The sequence below is a fragment of the Loxodonta africana genome, chromosome 5, assembly GCF_030014295.1.
Source record: "Loxodonta africana isolate mLoxAfr1 chromosome 5, mLoxAfr1.hap2, whole genome shotgun sequence".
NCBI lineage: Eukaryota > Metazoa > Chordata > Mammalia > Proboscidea > Elephantidae > Loxodonta > Loxodonta africana.
The window spans coordinates 22967108-22986973 of record NC_087346.1 but is presented as its reverse complement, the minus strand read 5'-3'; the positions used below and the strand labels follow the sequence as shown (position 1 = coordinate 22986973).

The window sequence follows — 19866 nt, the reverse complement described above, 5'->3', positions numbered from 1 at the left end:
AAAAGTTTTCAAGGAGTTATATATTCTGTAATAATATACATCAGTTAAGTTTGGCCATTGGGTAAGCAATGCAGAAATATGATTGTGCAAAGTGCATGTTTCACAGAATTTCTATTATACAGTAATACTGCTGTGTGCTAATAGGTTCTTAATCTTACTTGATGATGAAAAGACTGTAAATGCTGATGGAGTTCAGAGGAGAGCTACAAAGCTGATTTATTTTCCAGCCCTTAACACCCACGGAGTTTTCTTTATGGAAAAGGAACCCATTAAAAAGTTTAATGTAATGGTCTGAAGATATGTGAATAGCTTTTACACAAAGAATTGTGACTTCATTGTTGTATGAGGGATTTGAGTATGATTACAAAATTTTTTTTTCCATCAGTTTTGTTATGTATGGAATTGGGTTATTAAAAGGCTGTTGAATATCCTCCTTCTTAAGCAAATGAAAACTACATTTTCTTCAGGATGAAGAAGATCGTTTAAAAGTCGTTTTGGCCTTAAATACATTGAAAATACTTTGCTTATCTTTGGCAGTAACTTATAACTATAGACTTTTTATAATGCTGTGTTTATTTTACTCATTTATGAAACAAATACTTATTGCGCAACTACTGTATACCAGGAACTTTGTTGGGTAATGTACATGCAAATGAATGGGGCAGGCTCATCTTTAAGGAACAGCTTTTCTTTCTTTGTTTTTTTTTTTGTAATTTTTATTGTCCTTTAAGTGAAAGTTTACAAATCAAGTCAGTCTGTCACATATAAGCTTATATACACCTTACTCCATACTCCCACTTACTCTCCCCCTAATGAGTCAGCCCGCTCCCTCCTTCCAGTCTCTCCTTTCGTGACTCTTTTGCCAGTTTCTAACCCTCTCTACCCTCCTATCTCCCCTCCAGACAGGAGATGCCAACACAGTCTCAAGTGTCTACCTGATACAAGTAGCTCACTCTTTGTCAGCATCTCTCTCCAATCCATTGTCCAGTCCCTTCCATGTCTGATGAGTTGTCTTCGGGAATGGTTCCTGTCCTGGGCCAACAGAAGGTTTGGGGACCGTGACCACTGGGATTCCTCTAGTCTCAGTCAGACCATTAAGTCTGGTCTTTTTATGAGAATTTGGGGTCTGCATCCCACTGTTCTCCTGCTCCCTCAGGGGTTCTCTGTTGTGCTCCCTGTCAGGGCAGTCATTGGTTGTGGCCCGACACCATCTAGTTCTTCTGGTCTCAGGATGGTGTAAGTCTCTGGTTCATGTAGCCCTTTCTGTCTCCTGGGCACAGAGTTATCCTGTGACCTTGGTGTTCTTCATTCTCCTTTGATCCAGGTGGGTTGAGGCCAATTGATGCATCTTAGATGGCTGCTTGTTAGCATTTAAGACCCCAGACGCCACATTTCAAAGTGGGATGCAGAATGTTTTCATAATAGAATTATTTTGCGAATTGACTTAGAAGTCCTCTTAAGCCATAGTCCTCAACCCCCCGCCCTTGCTTCGCTGACCTTTGAAGCATTCAGTTTATCCCGGAAACGTCTTTGCTTTTGGTCCAGTCCAGTTGAGCTGACCTTCCGTGTATTGAATATCGTCCTTCCCTTCACCTAAAGTAGTTCTTATCTACTAACTAATCAGTAAATAACCCTCTCCCACCCTCCCTCCCTCCCCGCCTCGTAACCAAAAGTATGTGTTCTTCTCAGTTTATACTATTTCTCAAGATCTTATAATAGTGGTCTTATACAATATTTGTCCTTTTGCCTCTGACTAATTTCACTCAGCATAATGCCTTCCAGGTCCCTCCATGTTATGAAATGTTTCACATATTCGTCACTGTTCTTTACCAATGCGTAGTATTCCATTGTGTGAATATACCGTAATTTATTTAACCATTCATCCGTTGATGGACACCTTGGTTGCTTCCAGCTTTTTGCTATTGTAAACAGAGCTGCAATAAACATGGATGTGCATGTATCTGTTCATGTAAAGGCTCTTATTTCTCTAGGGTATATTCCGAGGAGTGGGATTTCTGGGTTGTATAGTAGTTCTATTTCTAACTTTTTAAGAAAATGTCAGATAGATTTCCAAAGTGGTTGTACCATTTTACATTCCCACCGGCAGTGTATAAGAGTTCCAATCTCTCCGCAGCCTCTCCAACATTTATTATTTTGTGTTTTTTGGATTAATGCCAGCCTTGTTGGAGTGAGATGGAATCTCATCGTAGTTTTAATTTGTATTTCTCTAATGGCTAATGATCGAAAGCATTTTCTCGTGTATCTGTTAGCTGCCTGAATATCTTCTTTAGTGAAGTGCGTGTTCATATCCTTTGCCCACTTTTTGATTGGGCTGTTTGTCTTTTTGTGGTTGAGTTTTAACAGAATCGTACAGATTTTAGAGATCAGGCGCTGGTCTGAGATGTCATAGCTGAAAATTCTTTCCCAATCTATAGGTGGTCTTCTTACTCTTTTGGTGAAGTGTTTAGATGAGCATAGGTGTTTGATTTTCAGGAACTCCCAGTTATCCGGTTTCTCTTCTTCATTTTTGGTAATGTTTTGTATTCTGTTTATGCCTTGTATTAGGGCTCCTAGGGTTGTCCCTATTTTTTCTTCCATGATCTTTATCGTTTTAGTTTTTATGTTTAGTCTTTGATCCACTTGGAGTTAGTTTTTGTGCATGGTGTGAGGTATGGGTCCTGTTTCATTTTTTTGCAAATGGATACCCAGTTATGCCAGCACCATTTGTTAAAAAGACTATCTTTTCCCCAATTAACTGACACTGGGCCTTTGTCAAATATCAGCTGCTTATATGTGGATGGATTTACATCTGGGTTCTCAATTCTGTTCCATTGATCTATGTGTCTGTTGTTGTACCAATATCAGGCTGTTTTGACTACTGTGGCTGTATAATAGGTTCTGAAATCAGGTAGAGTGAGGCCTCCCACTTTGTTGTTCTTTTTCAGTAATGCTTTACTTATCTGGGGCTTCTTTCCCTTCTGTATGAAGTTGGTGATTTGTTTCTCCATCACATTAAAAAATGTCATTGGGATTTGGATCGCAAGTGCATTGTATGTATAGATGGCTTTTGGTAGACATTTTTACTATGTTAAGTCTTCCTATCCATGGGCAAGGTATGTTTTTCCACTTATGTAGGTCCTTTTTAGTTTCTTGCACTAGTACTTTGTAGTTTTCTTTGTATAGGTCTTTCACATCTTTGGTAAGATTTATTCCTAAGTATTTTATCTTCTTGGGGGTACTGTAAATGGTATTGGTTTGGTGATTTCCTCTTCGATGTTCTTTTTGTTGATGTAGAGGAATCCAACTGATTTTTGTATGTTTATCTTATAACCTGAGACTCTGCCATACTCTTCTTTTAGTTTCAGTAGTTTTGTGGAGGATTCCTTAGGGTTTTCTGTGTATAAGATCATGTCATCTGCAAATAGAGATAATTTTACTCCCTCCTTGCCAATCCGGATGCCCTTTATTTCTTTGTCTAGCCTAATTGCTCTGGCTAGGACCTCTAGCACAATGTTGAATAAGAGCGGTGATAAAGGGCATCCTTGTCTGGTTCCCGTTCTCAAGGGAAATGCTTTCAGGCTTTCTCCATTTAGAGTGGCGTTGGCTGTTGGCTTTGTATTTATATATGCCCTTTATTATGTTGAGGAATTTTCCTTCAATTCCTATTTTGCTGAGAGTTTTTATCATAAATGGGTGTTGGACTTTGTCAAATGGCTTTTCTGCATCAATTGATAAGATCATGTGGTTTTTGTCTTTTGTTTTATTTATGTAGTGGATTACATTAATGGTTTTTCTAATATTAAACCAGCCTTGCATACCTGGTATAAATCCCACTTGGTCGTGGTGGATTATGTTTTTGATATGTTGTTGAATTCTATTGGCTAGAATTTTGTTGAGGATTTTTGCATCTATGTTCATGAGGGATATAGGTCTGTAATTTTCTTTTTTTGTGGTGTCTTTACCTGGTTTTGGTATCAGGGATGTGGTGGCTTCATAGAATGAGTTAGGTAGTATTCTGTCATTTTCTATGCTTTGAAATACCTTTAGTAATAGTGGTGTTAACTGTTCTCTGAAAGTTTGGTAGAACTCTGCAGTGAAGCCGTCCGGGCCAGGGCTTTTTTTTGTTGGGAGTTTTTTGATTACCTTTTCAACCTCTCTTTTTGTTATATGGGTCTATTTAGTTGTTCTACTTCTAATTGTGTTAGTTTAGGTAGGTAGTGTTTTTCTAGGAATTCTTCCATTTCTTCTATGTCTGCAAATTTGTAAGAGTACAATTTTTCCTAATAATTTGATATGATTCTTTTAATTTCAGTTGGGTGTGTTGTGATGTGGCCCATCTCGTTTCTTATTCAGGTTATTTGTTTCCTTTCCTGTATTTCTTTAGTCAGTCTGGCCAATGGTTTATCAATTTTGTTAATTTTTTCAAAGAACCAGCTTTTGGCTTTGTTAATTCTTTCAATTGTTTTTCTGTTCTTCAGTTCATTTAGTTCAGCTCTAATTTTTATTATTTGTTTTCTTCTGGTGCCTGATGGGTTCTTTTCTTGCTTGCTTTCTATTTGTTGAAGTTGTTGGGACAGTTCTCTGATTTTGGCTCTTTCTTCTTTATGTATGTGTGCGTTTATTGATATAAATTGGCCTCTGAGCACTGCTTTTGCTGTGTCCCAGAGGTTTTGATAGGAAGTGTTTTCATTGTCTTTGTATTTTATGAATATCTTTATTCCCTCCTTAATGTCTTCTATAACCCAGTCTTTTTTGAGCAGGGTATTGTTCAGTTTCCAAGTATTTGATTTCTTTTCCCTAATTTTTCTGTTATTGATTTCCACTTTTATGGCCTTGTGGTCTGAGAAGATGCTTTGTAATATTTCGATGATTTGGATTCTGCAAAGGTATGTTTTATGACCTAATATGTGATCTATTCTAGAGAATGTTCCATGTACGTTAGAAAAAAAAGTATACTTTGCAGCTGTTGGGTGGAGTGTTCTGTATAAGGGTATGAGGTCAAGTTGGTTGACTGTAGCAATTAGGTCTTCCGTGCTCTATTGAGCTTCTTGCTGGAAGTCCTGTCCTTCTCCGAAAGTGGTGTGTTGAAGTCTCCTACTATAATTGTGCAGGTGTCTATCTCACTTTTCAGCTCTGTTAAGGTTTGTTTTATGTATCTTGCAGCCCTGTCATTGGGTGCATAAATATTTAATATGGTCATATCTTCCTGGTCAATTGTCCCTTTAATCATTATGTAGTGTCCTTCTTTATCCTTTGTGGTGGATTTAAGTCCAAAGTCTATTTTGTCAGAAATTAATATTGCTAGTCCTTTTTTGCTTATTGTTTGCTTGATATATTTTTTTACATCCTTTGAGTGTTTGTTTGTTTGTGTCTCTTAAGTCTAAGGTGTGTCTCTTGTAGGCAGCATATAGACGGATCGTGTTTCTTTATCCAGTCCGAGACTCTCTGTCTCTTTATTGGTGCATTTAGTCCATTTACATTCAGCGTAATTATAGATAAGTATGTGTTTAGTGCTCTCATTTTGATGCCTTTTTGTGTGTGTTGTTGACAATTTCATTTTTCCACTTACTTTTTTGTGCCTAGACATTTTTCTTTGTAAATTGTGTGTTCCTCATTTTTATAGTAGTTGAATTTATGTTTGCTGAGTCATTATGTTTTTCTTGGTTTTAATTTTGAGTTATGGAGTTGTTATATCTCTTTGTGGTTACCTTAATATTTACCCCTGTTTTTCTAAGTAAAAACCTAACTTGTATTGTCCTATATCGCCTTGTTTCCCTCTCCATATGGCAGTTCTATGCCACCTGTATTTAGTCTCTCTTTTTGATTATTGTGATCTTTTACATATTGACTTCAATGATGCCTCTTTTTAAAATTAATCTTAATTTGTTTTTGTGATTTCCCTATCTTAGTTGATATCATGATGTTCTGTTCTGTGACCTTGTGTTGTGCTGGTATCTGTTATTATTGGTTTTCTGACCAAACAATTTCCTTTAGTATTTCTTGTAGCTTTCGTTTGGTTTTTGCAAATTCTCTAAGCTTGTGTTTATCTGTAAATATCTTAATTTCGCCTTCATATTTCAGAGAGAGTTTTGCTGGATATATGATCCTTGGCTTGCAGTTTTCTCCTTCAGTGCTGTATATATGTCATCCCATTGCCTTCTTGACTGCATGGTTTCTGCTGAGTAGTCTGAACTTATTCTTACTGATTCTCCTTTGTAGGAGACCTTTCTTTTATCCCTGGCTGCTTTTAAAATTTTCTCTTTGTCTTTGATTTTGGCAAGTTTGATGATAATATGTCTTGGTGATTTTCTTTTTGGATCAATTCTATATGGGGTTCGATGAGCATCTTGGATAGATACCCTTTTGTCTTTCATGATGTCAGGGAAGTTTTCTGCCAACAGATCTTCAACTATTCTCTCTGTATTTTCTGTTACCCCTCCCTGTTCTAGGACTCCAATCACACGCAAGTTACCCTTCTTGATAGAGTCCCACATGATTCTCAGGGTTTCTTCACTTGTTTAAATTCTTTTATCTGATTTTTTTTAAGCTATGCTGGTGTCAATTCCCTTATCCTCCAGATCCCCCACCCTGCCTTCCAATTGCTCGAGTCTGCTCCTCTGACTTCCTATTGAGTTGTCTAATTCTGTAATTTTACTGTTAATCTTTGGATTTCTGAATGTTGTCTTTCTATGGATTCTTGCAGCAGTTTTTGAATAATCTTTTTATTTCTTCAACTGCTGTATCAGTGTGTTCCTTGGCTTTTTCTGTAGATTGCCTTATTTCATTTTTGAGGTCATCCCTGATGTCTTGAAGCATTCTGTAAATTAGTTTTTTATATTCTGCATCTGGCAATTCCAGGATTGTATCTTCATTTGGGAAAGATTTTGATTCTTTAGTTTGGGGAGTTGTAGAAGCAATCATGATCTGCTTCTTCATGTGGTTTGATATCGACTGCTGTCTCCGAGCCATCTCTAAGATATTGTAGTGATTTATTCTATATTTGCTCACTGAGTCTTATCTTGTTCTGTTTTCTTTCAATATACGTAGATGGGCTACTAGATTGCTCTGTCTTGGTTGTTGTAGCCCTTGAATCACTTATGTCCTATTACCAGCTGTTTTGGGCTGTTACCAGATATATAAGCCTAGGAGTCCATTCACTATTCTTGAGTCGAATCTGATTTTGGGTCATCAAGTGTGTGGTGCAGACTGTCACCTATCTGCCTAGAGAAGTAGTGGTGATAGTTGTGTGCACCAGATTCTAGTAGCGGCAGGGTTTCACACTCCGGGGGGGCAGGATGCTGACTGGCTTCCCCCAAGTGCCAGTGAGGTAGGTGTGTCTTTATTCCTAAAGCAATTTGGTGGGTGGGCTCTGCAGCTGTACCTTAGGCACCCAATGCAAGTACCTCTACAGATTGGTAGGTGTCGCCCTCCTTAGACCCCTAAGGCAGGAGGCTAGGTGGTCTGGGGGCAGCTTTAGCCCTCAGTTCCCTGTGTTGGGTTTGTGAGGGCTCTGTTGAATAGGCAGAGTTATCAGACCTGGGAAACTTGTCTTTCCAGTAATCCGCTAAAACAATTACAGTGAGATCCCTATGAGAATTACCTTTGCATTATAATAGCCACCTTGTTCCCTTTAGGGATGAAATCCCAGGACTGTGGATCACATATGTTTGGCTGGAGCTGGTTCTGTATTTTTAGTCCAGTTAGGGAAGGATTTTTGGTCCCTGGGTTTTTTGTTGCTGCTTCTCTCAGTCCAGGAGAATGGGTTAGGAAAAGACCAACAAAAAAAAAGAAAAAGCGCCACGCACTTCACTCTCTGGCTCAGAAAATTCCAATGTTAATGAAGCCGCCTGGGAAGGGGAGGGAAGGGTTCAGATAAATAGAATAGAGTGGCACTCCGGAATATAGACAAAGTCGCTTATCTTGTTTGGTGATGACTGTTTTATCTGAGATTCACGAGGGGTGTGTAGCTTGGGTGCGTTGGCTGGGTCAAGATTGCCCCCGAGGTTCAGGCCCCCGTCCCGTGCTTGTGCTGTCTCAGAAGCCATGGTCAGTTCCTCTGCTCTCAGTCCAAAGCCCAGCACCAAAGTTCCCTTGCTGGGATGCCACACTCCAGGCTCCAAAACCAGTCGCTGCCTCCCAGTGACTTCTCCTCCTGTCAGCTGCTTTGCTGTGCTACTTGCGTGCACTGGCTGGGCTTTCCCCGAGGTCACTTTTGGGGGCTAGGGCTGCGTCCCATGTTTGCGCTGTCTCAGGATGCCATGCTTAGCTCCCCTGTGCCCAGTCCAAAGCCTGGCGCCAAGATTTCCTGACTGGGATGCTGGCTTCAGGCTCCGAAAACAGTTGCTGCTTCCCCGTGGTTGTTCGTTCTCAGTCTCTGTCACTCTGGTCAACTCTTTAGATCTGTGTTTAATGGTCAGGGTTTGTAGATTGTGATGTATGTGATTGATTCACTTGTTTTTTCAAGTCTTTGTTGCAAGAGGGATCCGAGGTAACCTCTACCTAGTCAGCCATCTTGGTCCCGCCCTAGGAACAGCTTTTTAAGGAAGGAGACAGACTTCTAAACTGATAACTACAGAAAGAGTGACAAGTGCTAAGATACAGGTAATCATTCAAACAGCTTTTGTTTAGCATTTTCTGTATCGTTAGACATTCTACTAATGATTTTCTGCATCTTAACACTTAATATGGAGAATTCCTTAGCTATATTGTAGATTTTTTTAACTCAATATATATTTATTGAAAGAAAAAGCAAAAAATAACCCTACCTTATCATGATTCCTTTGTTACTCCAAATAATCAAAATCAAATAGATACTTTCCCATAAACAGTACCAGTGTAAGCTGTGGCTCTTCATAGCTAGGTTTTCTTTAAGTCGTAAGTAATTTTACGTAGACGTATTCCAACTTAAATCTGATATAGAAAAACCCTTGTCAAATTATGAGGTGAGCAGAGAAGACCCTTTATAATCTAGTCACAGCCCATCTTTTTGTACTCATCTTTGCCAAATCACATCACACCCGGCCTGTTCGATATAATGCTGCCCCAGCACTTCCCAAACTTCTTCATGTCAAGGTATACACAGAAAATAATATTTGACGGTGGTGGTGTTACTAGTTGATGTCGAGTTGGCTTGGACTCATGGCAACTTTATGTATAACAGAGCAGAGCATTGCCCAGTCCTGTGCCATGTTTATAATCATTGGTATGTTTGAGTCCATTGTCATGGCTACTGTGTTAATCCATCTCATCGAGGGTTTTCCCTAGTTTTTGTTGGCCCTCTACTTTACTAAACATGATGTCCTTCTCTAGCAATTGGTTTTTCCTGATGACGTGTCTATATTGGACAATATTCTATTGTGATACCTAGGTTTTGTTGGCCAGTTTTCAGTAGTAGCTTGCCAGAGCTTTCTTCCTAGTCTGTCCTAGTCTGCAGGCTCCCCTGAAAACTTTCCACCATGGGTGACTATGCTGGTATTGGAAATACCAGTGTCACAGCTTCTAGCAACATAGCAACACACAAGCCACCACAGTACAACAAAATGACAGATGGGTGGTGGTATTTGAAGGTACACTGACAAAGCTGTGCCCGAAAAAAAGAAAATGAAAAAAATTATGGGGTGATACTTGTTTCAGAATGAGCCCTGGTTTTACAATGGTTAAACACTCACTGCTAATTGAGAGGTTGGTGGTTTGATCCTACCAGCTGCTCCACGGGAGAAGGGACCTGGCTCTCTGATCCTATAAAGTTTATGGCCTAGGCATCCCCCGCTCTACTCTGCCAGATAGAGTCACTGTGAATCAGAATTGACCTGAAGGCCCACAACAACAGTAACGTTTGTTATAGAGGAGCAAGGTAAACTTGGGAGAGGATTAATCAGTGCAACGAAGTTTTCTTGAGGGTGTGGGCAGGCACACAGATGGGTGTTGGAGGAATCCATATCATTCAGTTTCTCTCACTTCCCTCTCTAGAGATAATCAAATAATTTTGCTGAGGTAAAATGGAGCTGTGTGGTTTGGAATAAGTTGTGATGAAGGCCCCTGGCCCTCTTATCCGTATTTCTTTTCAGCTGCCACCCTGGGGCCATCCTTCTGCTCACTGTTATAAACACAAAATAAAAATTAAAAATAGAAGAGGAAACAGAAAACAAAGTTTTGGAATTAGAATAAAAAAATTAGGAATAAGAAGAAAAAAGAATGAAATAAAAGAGGGTTAAATAAATATGACCTTGCGGCATACTTAAAAAATATACACGAGGTCATCATGAATGGAAATTGACTCAACGGCACAAGACAACACAACAATTTGGCTAGGCTTTTTTTTTTGTTTAATGGTGCCCAGTTGTTTGGTAAAACACTAGTCTAGTTGCTGCTACAAAGTAATTACTTTAAAGCACTTGGGCCTAAATGAAGCAGATTACCTTTGAAAATGTGGGTGGGTCTCAGCCAATCAGTTGAAAGCCTTAGGAGCAAAAGGGGAATTTCCCTTTTTTTTTTATGTTTGCCTACAGTCTATAAATAGACATTTTATGAGAACATTTTTACTCTTCCCTCCTCTCCTCACCTCACCTAGGGATTTTGAGACTCAACCCTGCAGGAGTCTCCAGCCTGTCCCCTGACCTGTGAATTTCAGACTTGCCACCCCCCAAATAATTGCATAAGCCAACTCTTCCTTTGGAGTTGGTGCCCTGAATTTGTTATAAATTTTTGAATGAGAAACTAATCTGCACTATAAACTTTCACTTAAAACACACACACAAAATAATCACCCACTTAACCCAGTGTAAAATCCAGTGCTGTCGAGTCGATTACGACTCATAGTGACCCTATAGGACAGAGTAGAACTGCCCCACAGAGTTTCCAAGGAGCGCCTGGCGGATTTGAACTGCCGACCAGTTGGTTAGCAGCCGTAGAACATAACTACTACGCCACCAGGGTTTCTTTTCATCACCCACTTAGCAATACCAAAATCAGAAGCCTTCATCACATAGCATGAGAAAGATCAGTTAACACCTTAACAGGAATTAATTGATTTGATAGCCTTGGGTGTAAGAATGGAAGGAGGAAGGGCTATACTATTCTGGAATGAGGGGAAGGGCAGCTACAAAGAAAGGAGGAGGCAAAGAGCACTAAAAGAAAAAAGATTGGGGAAGGGAGAGAGAAGAGGCAGCTATCAAGGAAAAAGGTCCTGTTTTAAACTGTATTGTTCTAGAGGCAGTCCCTGCATTGTGTCAGCACTCTCTGTCCTTTTCTCTTTACATCCTGGTTCCTGGTGTTCGTTCATCCAGGTTTCTTTTCCCTTCCTGCCTTCTTGCTTTGATTTTAGGCAGGTGTTTCTCATTTAATCTCATATGCTTGATTGAACTAAGAAGCACATTTCCTCACGAGTGTTACTGTTTGCTTTATAGGCCTATGTAATCTTTGGCTGAAAGACGGACTTTGGGAGTGGCTTCAGATCTGAGTTAGCAGGGTGTCTGAGGGCCATAATTTCGGGGGTCCTTCCAGTTTCTATCAGACCAGTAAGTCTGGCCTTTTTTTGTGAATTTGAATTTTGGTCTACATTTTTCTCCCACTCTGTCCGGAACCCTCTATTGTGAGCCCTGTCAGAGCGGTCGTTGGTGGTAGCCAGGCACCAGCTATTTGTTCTGGGCTCGGGCTGGGGGTGTTCACATTTTACTTTTTTTTTTCCCCAAAGTTCAGTATTTAAGACCCTAGAAAGACAGACATGATGGTAGAACTATAGGGGGCCATGTTGGGAATTTTGCATTGCGACACCTATTCCTTGGCTAAGGTTATAAGGAGAGGCCAAGAGATGGCAAGAAAAACCACTTTCCAGCCACCATTCTCCTTCTTTTTTGCAAATTATATAAGTATTACATGCCAATTTTGAAACATTTAAACAATAGCTCAGTATCATGAGTAAAAGTGGAAGTCCTGCTTTACCACTTTTTTCCCCCCGTGGGTCACCCAAGAAGTAATCGCTTCAGTGGCTTAGTTGATATTTTTGCAGCTTTAACAGATTTGTTTACATACGTGATATTCATACATATATCACATGTATGTAATATATATAATGTAGTTTGTTTTTAAACATAAGTGAAATATCATATATGTTTTTGTATGTTTCACAATTACTTTTTCCTGTTAGCGTTACAGCCTGCATGTTTTTCTTCACCAGCTCATATAGAGCCATCTCATTCTTGTAAAAAGACTACCGAGTATTTCATAGTAAGAGTGTTCCATAATTTACATTTAAATTGACATTTTTTTCTGGTTTTTCAGTATGCTATATAATGCTGCAGTGAATGTCCTTGGAAAAACTTATTTGTGCCTGAGGAAGTTTTTCTGAGCAATATAGTCCTAGAATTGAAATGATCAAGTCAAAGCATATACACAATTATAGTATTTGATAAATTGTTCTTTCAAAGATTACCAGTTTATTCCCATCAACCGTGAAGAAGCAGTGAAGCAGCACTTTCATTTTTACCCATGATACTTGGCTATTGTTCAAATGTTTAAAAATTGTCGTGCAGTACTTACAGAATTGACAAAAAAGAGAGAGAGTGGTGGCTGGAGGCTATGACATAGCAGGTGGGAAGGTGGCTTTTCTTGCTCCAGCGTATATCTCTCGGCCCCTCCTTATAACCATATCTTTGCCAACATAGTGTTTGCAGCCTTTTTAATTTTCACTTATGTGATGGTGACAAATGGTGACTGCCCCTAATTACTAGTGACATTAATTATCTTTCTCTGTGAATTGGTTATTTATATATTTTACTTATTTTCCTATTTGTATTTTTCATATTGACTTGTAGGATGACCTCTATTTTTGAAGGCCCAAGTAAAGATTTGGAATTCTCTCTCTAAAAGTCTGTTGATGCAGGAATTAGATGTTGAATAATATTTTTATTGTGCCAGTGGGAAAGAAGCAAAATAGCTTGAAATACGGTGTTTTAAAAGATTTTACAGATAATCTTTTTTTTGAAAGATATTTCTTAAAATGGTGATAGTGGTGGTGGTAAATTAGGGACTTTGATAAATCTCTGGTTTACGCTGTGATTTTGAGTAAACTCTTGCACATTTTCATGCTTTTCTTTGCCCACCACTAAAATAATAATTGCCATGCTTTCTTTTCTAATGCTGACAGCAGTATCCTGTGGGTTTCAGGAAGAATAAAGGTGAATCTTGAAAATACTGAGAAAACATGCCTTGCAGCATGTAGAACAGTCTTACTTTCGTATATAATATCATTTAAAATGATACAGTACTTGAACACAGTGGCTGTGTTCAAGGCACTGTCATTGGAATTATGGATACAAAGATAAGAAAATATCCCTATTGATGAGACGGTAATCTGTCAAGGGAGAAGGGCAAGCTATCAGGTACCTATAGTATATATTTTATGATATATCATATTGATTATATTATGCAAATTATAATACATGAATTATATATTGTTGTTGTTGTGTGCCATTGAGTTGATTCTGACTCATATCAACCCTATAACACAGAATAGAACTGCTCCAGGGGGTTTCCGAATTTAAAGTAAAAAAAAAAAAAAACAAACTTTTGGTTTTTTTTTTTTTATGGGAGCAGATTGCAAGGTCTTTTCTCCTGTGGAGCCACTGGTGGGTTCTAACCACTGACCTTTTTGTTAGCAACTGAGTGCTTAACCATTGTACCACCAGGGCTCCTTAAATATATAATACATTATGTAGTTTTATATTATATTAGAAATAACAGAACAAGCGGTAAATAGAGATATTCGTGAAATGCTGTGGGGACTGCTGAAAAAAGATAGCATGCAGGATAGTGACTTCTAAAGAGAGGAGACAGATTCCTTCAAGGTCAGCTCAGAAAATTAACATTGGTATATTATTGCCATCTAATCCTCAGGTTCATTTTAAGTTTAGCCAATCATGTCTCAATAATGCCCTTTATAGCAAAATGATGTGGTCCAGAATCATATGTTATATTTGGTTGTCATTTCTCTTTAGTCTCCTTCAATTTGCAACCTGACAGTTTTGAAAATTAAAAGCTAGTTATTTTGAAGAAGTTTCCTCAATTTGAATTTGTCTGATGTTTCCACATGATTAGTTAGATTCAATGTCTTAGGCTGGGTTCTCTAGAAGAGCAAAACCAATGAAGTGTATATATATGTATGTATGTATATATTTAAAGACAGAGAGAGAATTATTTCAAGGAAATGGCTCACGCATTTGTGGAGGCTGGTAAGCCAAATCCATGTGTCAAATGTCAGGCTGGAGGCTTCTCCTGACTCACATGGTTACAGGGGCTGCTGAACCCAAAATCGGCAGGTCAGATGGCACATTGCAGGCTCATGGAGCTGACAAATCTCCAAATCTGCAGGTCACACAGCAGGCTGCTGGCTCACATCCTAAGAACTGGAGGTCAGAGGGTGATGGGTGACATGCAGGAACCAGACAGGATGGGGTTTGCCAGAACATCTTTATATATTGGATGTGGGGCACACCCCCAAGAAAATTCCCCTTTCAACTGATTGGCTGCTCACATCAGAAAACAAAGTGGAGGGTGATTACATAATATCTGCCAAACCGCTGAGAATCATGGCCTCTCCAAGTTGACACATAACCTTAACCATCGTGTTCAGGCTCTTCATCTTTGGCAGAAATATCAAGTGGTGTACAATTTCAATTTATCCTATTCCTTTGATCACTTAACAAACTACCAACATTTTTTCTTAAAGTTATTTTTTTCTCCTTTGTCATTAGTAAGTATTTTGTGGGGTTATTTTGAGGCTATCTGAGTATCTTCTTGCTCATCAGATTTTCAGTTTATAATTTATATCAGTACGGGCTCCCTGATTCCTATTTTATTCAGTGGGCTGTAATCCATTACTATGATTTATTTTGATGCTTAAATTGTCTCAGATTTTGCCAGTGGGAGCCTCTTCAAGCTGGCTCCAATGTCTTTTGACATATCCCCATCATTTTTTGAGCCCTTCCTTACTTTTTGGAAAACAAGGCTCATCTTCACTTCCTCTGCCCTAGCCATGGCATGTACCATCTCTTCAAGGAGCCTTGGTTCCTCTTAGTAGAGAATGCTTTTAGAAGCAAAGTTCTGGGCATTACTGCTGCTAGGATCTGTGAGTGTACATATACATAGACGTACGTATGTACATTTATAAGTATATTTATTTCTATATCCATTTATATTGAAAACCATACTTCTGTTTCTTATCCGACACCACAGGGTTCTTATTTTCTTTCTATATATATCCTCCCTAAAAGTGAGAAACTTGGCTCCCACTGTTCTTAATATGCTTGTTTACTTGATGAATTCCTCTCTCCTCACATCATGTGTGGACCACCTTCCACATCAATGCCTTTCTTATCTCTGTCTGGCTCCAACATACTTCTTCGGATACCCTCCTGCATGAAAGTCCTTCTCAGGTTTGATGCCTCCTCTTTCTTGAGTTCTGATATTTTGCCCTGGGCAACCTCCCTGTGCAGATGTTCTCACTCTGCTTAGACTCCTCATTAGGCTGGACTTGATCTTGAGCTGGACGGCTTCTTCTACTCTACTCCCTACCCCCGTTGATTTCCTCCTCCTCACATTCGGGCTGTGACACTCTATTGCTTGGCCTTTTCCCCTCAAAGTACAGCCTCTTCATCTTGCATTGGCAACTGAGTGCTGCTGTTACCACACTAGCCCCCTTGCTATACATGTGTGTGGTTTTGGGTTTTAGCCTCAAGGTGGGAGCCTTTTGAAATGTGTGAAACTAAAAATTCCTGAGTGGGAGCCTCATTTTTGTGTAGATCGAACATTATCTTAGGTGATGTCTGAATTTTCTAAACTTTTGAAAGGTTTGGAAGGGAAGAAGACAAGAAAACAACCACTTTCTTTTTTACTCTATCATTTGTCCGTGAAGATTATATAGTAGATTCTTACATTGTTTCTCTAGTTGCTCCCCGTTAAGGAATTGGTGGTGTGCCACTTTAGCTGTGTGGCTACGCTTATGACTGCGGTTCAGTCTGGATTCTTTGTGTCTAGCGTTGCTTTGTTTCATTTCTTTCACCCTGGACTGTTGACATTTTACTTCAGGACCTTTATTAAGTCACAGCCTTTACTTTTATACTCACTCAAACTGTGTAAAATATTGAGCCTTTATCTATTGCGCTCTCTTAAAGGCCTTGTATTAATTTAATATTTTGAAAAATGTTGGTTAAAACTGCAGTTTTTGTCTTTGCAATCTGAGCCCCTCTTTCTATATTCTCTTTAGTTGTGTGTTGCTACAGTGGTGGGTGTAGTGATTTTGGGTGAGGACTCCGTATCCTTTCGGTGGATAGATCACTTCCCCTTGGACTTGACTTGAAGCACACCCCCTTAGTATGTAGGGACGTGAATGGCAGGACACATCTGTTGTTGAACATGCCTAGGAGTCAGTACGGTGATCTTTTCATCCTCAGTGGTGTGCTAGCTATGCATCTGTGAAACGGTAAAAATACGTATGAAATAGAGATGCTGTCTTATTTAACCATTGTATAATATGTGTCTATTTAGTTTTATATTATAGGTGTTTTCAAATTATTTTTTCCTTATTAAAAATTTTTTTTTAACATATAGAATTGAAAAAGGAAGAAGAAGAAAGCTCATGTCTTCACAGCCCTTGGATTTTAAGTTTCTGGAGAGAAAGATGTGTAACCCTAAAGAAAAGACTTGAAAAATATAAGAGCATTTTTTACTCAGTTTCTAAACCATAGGGAAAAAGGGTTGTTGAAAAATGAAAGCATTTTCAAAATTTGCTCTAGCTGTTTTGCCCTGAAGTTTTCATATCAGTATTAATAATAAACCTTTTGTGATTGAGCTCTTTATTATTTTTTAAATGATGTTTAATTTGACTCTATAAATTATACTAACATTTAAACAACCTAGAGATATGAAACATTGAAATAAGCATGCAACCTCTTGTAGATGGTGTCTGACAATGTTGTCTTATCCAATTTTAAACTTGTTTTGTGATCGCTGAAGAGTTGTGGTGAATAAACAGAAACATATTCAGAAAGCTGACATGTCAGCTGTACTGAATTTCAATTAGAAAGTCGTGCTCACACATTCTTCCTGCTTCAAATGACGCTGTTTTTGTAATTTTCTGTGCACATCATCTATGCTATTTGGTTTTTGGGTTACTGGGTGGTGCAAACAGTTAACACGCTTGGCTACTAACTGAAACATTAGAAGTTGAAGTCTACCCAGGCCCCTTGGAAGAAAGCCCTGGCGATCTACTTTTAAAAACAGCCACTGAAAATCCTGTGGAGCACAGTTCTGCCGTGACACACATGGGATTTCCGTGAATCAGAATTGACTCAATGGCAACTGATTTTTTAATTAACTGTATGGCTTTCTTTGTGTTGAAGCCTGTCCTGTTTTCTTTTTCTGGTTTGTAACAAGATAATTTTGTTATAGGTAGGTTGGGTTAGTCATAGAATACTGTAATATCACAGGGATAATTGTGTCATTTCTTGGAATAAAATAAGAAGTTTTATTCCTCACTTTTTACTCATTCTGGGTATATATCAATATGCATACTCATCCTCCTAATGTGAATATATGTACATTCTTCACCTGTTTGGTCACATTTGATAGTATATTGTGATTTATCCTGAGAATCTGATAGTAGGAGACCTGTCTACTGTCTAAGCACTACACAGGGTGAATGTGAACTAGGAAGATTATTTTCCCATGGGATAATGGGGAATACATAGAGCTGATAGAGGTTATGAGGGATTCATCCAATTTATTATATAAATCTAATGTTATTAAGTGGCAGCTTTCTGGCAAGTTTAGATGACTTCGTCTAATACAGACAGTTGATACTTGGCGTTTGTTGCTGTCGAGTCGGCTCTGACTCGCGGCAGCCTTGTGCATAACAGAACAAACGTTGCCTGGTCCTGTGCCATCCTCATAATCTTTGCTATGTTTGAATCCATTGTTGCAGCTACCGTGTCAGTTCATCTCATTGAGTGATTTTCATGTTTTCGCTGACCCTCTTCTTTACCAAATATCATGTCCTTTTCTAGTGATTGGTCTTTCCTGAAATCGTGTCCAAAATAAGCAAGATGAAATCCCGCCATCCTCGTTTCTAAGGAGCATTCTGGCTGTACTTCCTTCAAGATGGATTAGTACTTATTCTTTTACTGAGATAGATACCTTTGATTAGACTTAAAAATAGTCATGTCCCTCTAATTTTGAGCCAGAGTGTAGTAACTGAAACTGAGTCTGTACACATATTTAGAATGACACCAATATATTAAAAACATGATCCATTGTCATATATGTTAGCTAGAAAAGCAGATTTTTATTTTTGTTTTTATTTTTTGCATTCTCGCCACTGAAGGAGAAGAATGTGATTTAATAAACTTTCATGATACCTTTTTTCCCTTACATGATTTCTCTTGCAGTTTGATAAATCATGGTTTCTAAATTTTAATCTTTGAACTCCTTTAGGCCTTTGAATGCTGCTCTGAAGAAACGTCAGTAATGGAACAAAGGAAGAATGAAAGTTTTGTCCCTAGTATCACTCAATTAGAAAATTTTCTTACAGAACACAATTCCAATGTTGTTTGGCTCCTCATTGGTAAGTAGAATCCATTTTCTTGTCCTTTATTGTTTTTTATGGGTGGGTTAGCAACTGCTAGGTTTTAAGCAGTGGTTAAGTGAAGCTGGGGTGCTTACTGTACTACTTAGTTGTTCATTGGAAAGAAGGTTTTAATCTGTTCTCTGTGAAGATTTGCTCTGGACATTGCTCTGGATGCTCTTTACTTTGTCCTGGGTTGTCTTGCCTGACTTGGGGGAGGCAGGAGGAGACTAAAGACCTTGCACTTAGCTTTTCTTTTCCATTTCAGGTTTGTTCTCTCCACTCCCCCTGCAACACGTGCATAAACACCTTTTTTTGTTGTTTTATTATAAAAGTAATACATCCTCAGAATTAATATTTTTATAGTAAAAGAAAATAATCCACCCAAAATATAGCTAATTAATCTTGTAATCTCTTTACTCCTTTTTCACTTTGTAGTGGGCTCTGCTATTAGTAATTTTTATATAACACTCCAGAAGTTTTCTAGCCATTACAAATTATACAAAGTCGTGTATAATGAAATGGTGGGGAGAAAGAGAGGGCAAAAAGGAGGAAGGAGGGGAGGGATAGAGGGAAGATGAGCGAATGAATGAATGAGAGAGAAATACAAAAATAATACCAGGAAAGGGAGCGGTTATTATAGGCTGTCATTGCTCTCCTGGGAAACGGTATTTGATTTGAATTTTGAGATGGGATTTGGAAAGAGAGAGAGGAAAATAGGAAGGGTAAAGTGAGGACAGAGAGGAAAGGGGGGATAATATTATTTATTGAGCATCTTCTGTGTGCCAGGTACCACAGGCATTTTATATATGTTGTCTCCCTCAGAGCAACCTAAAGAACCACATGAATGTTGGGGAATTGAGACCCATGGAGATTAAATAACTAGTATGGGTTATATCTGTTCAGCATCATAGCCACACGCAAGCCTCCAGTGACAGATGAGTGGAGGTTGTGCATAGGGTACATTGGCCGGGAATTGAACCTGGGTTTCTTGCATGAAGCAAGAATTCTACCACTGAATTACCAATGCCCAATCTCAGCCAGACTAGGAAGAAAAGCCTGGAAATCTACTTCTGAAAATCAGTCAATGAAAACTTCATGGATCACAACAGTCCTGTGTGCAACTGATCATGGGGATGGTGCAGGACCAGACAGTATTTTGTTCTGTTGTATATGGAGTTACTATGACTTGGGGGCTGTCGTGACATCAGCAAATGACAACAACATGGTTTGCACAGCTAGGCTTTCTG

The 19866-nt window shown here is 38.8% G+C and overlaps 1 protein-coding gene across 10 annotated transcripts in view; it reads left to right on the top strand.

Moving 5' to 3' along the window:
• The window catches only part of BLTP1 (bridge-like lipid transfer protein family member 1), a 237137-nt gene that overhangs the window by 13430 nt on the left and 203841 nt on the right, over positions 1 to 19866 (top strand). For all 10 annotated transcript variants that reach the window (XM_064285385.1, XM_064285382.1, XM_064285392.1 and 7 more), the window contains exon 3: positions 18487 to 18616. In XM_064285385.1, coding sequence (XP_064141455.1) covers positions 18520 to 18616 — 97 coding nt within the window. In that variant the 5' untranslated portion in view covers positions 18487 to 18519. The remainder of the gene's footprint in view (positions 1 to 18486; positions 18617 to 19866) is intronic.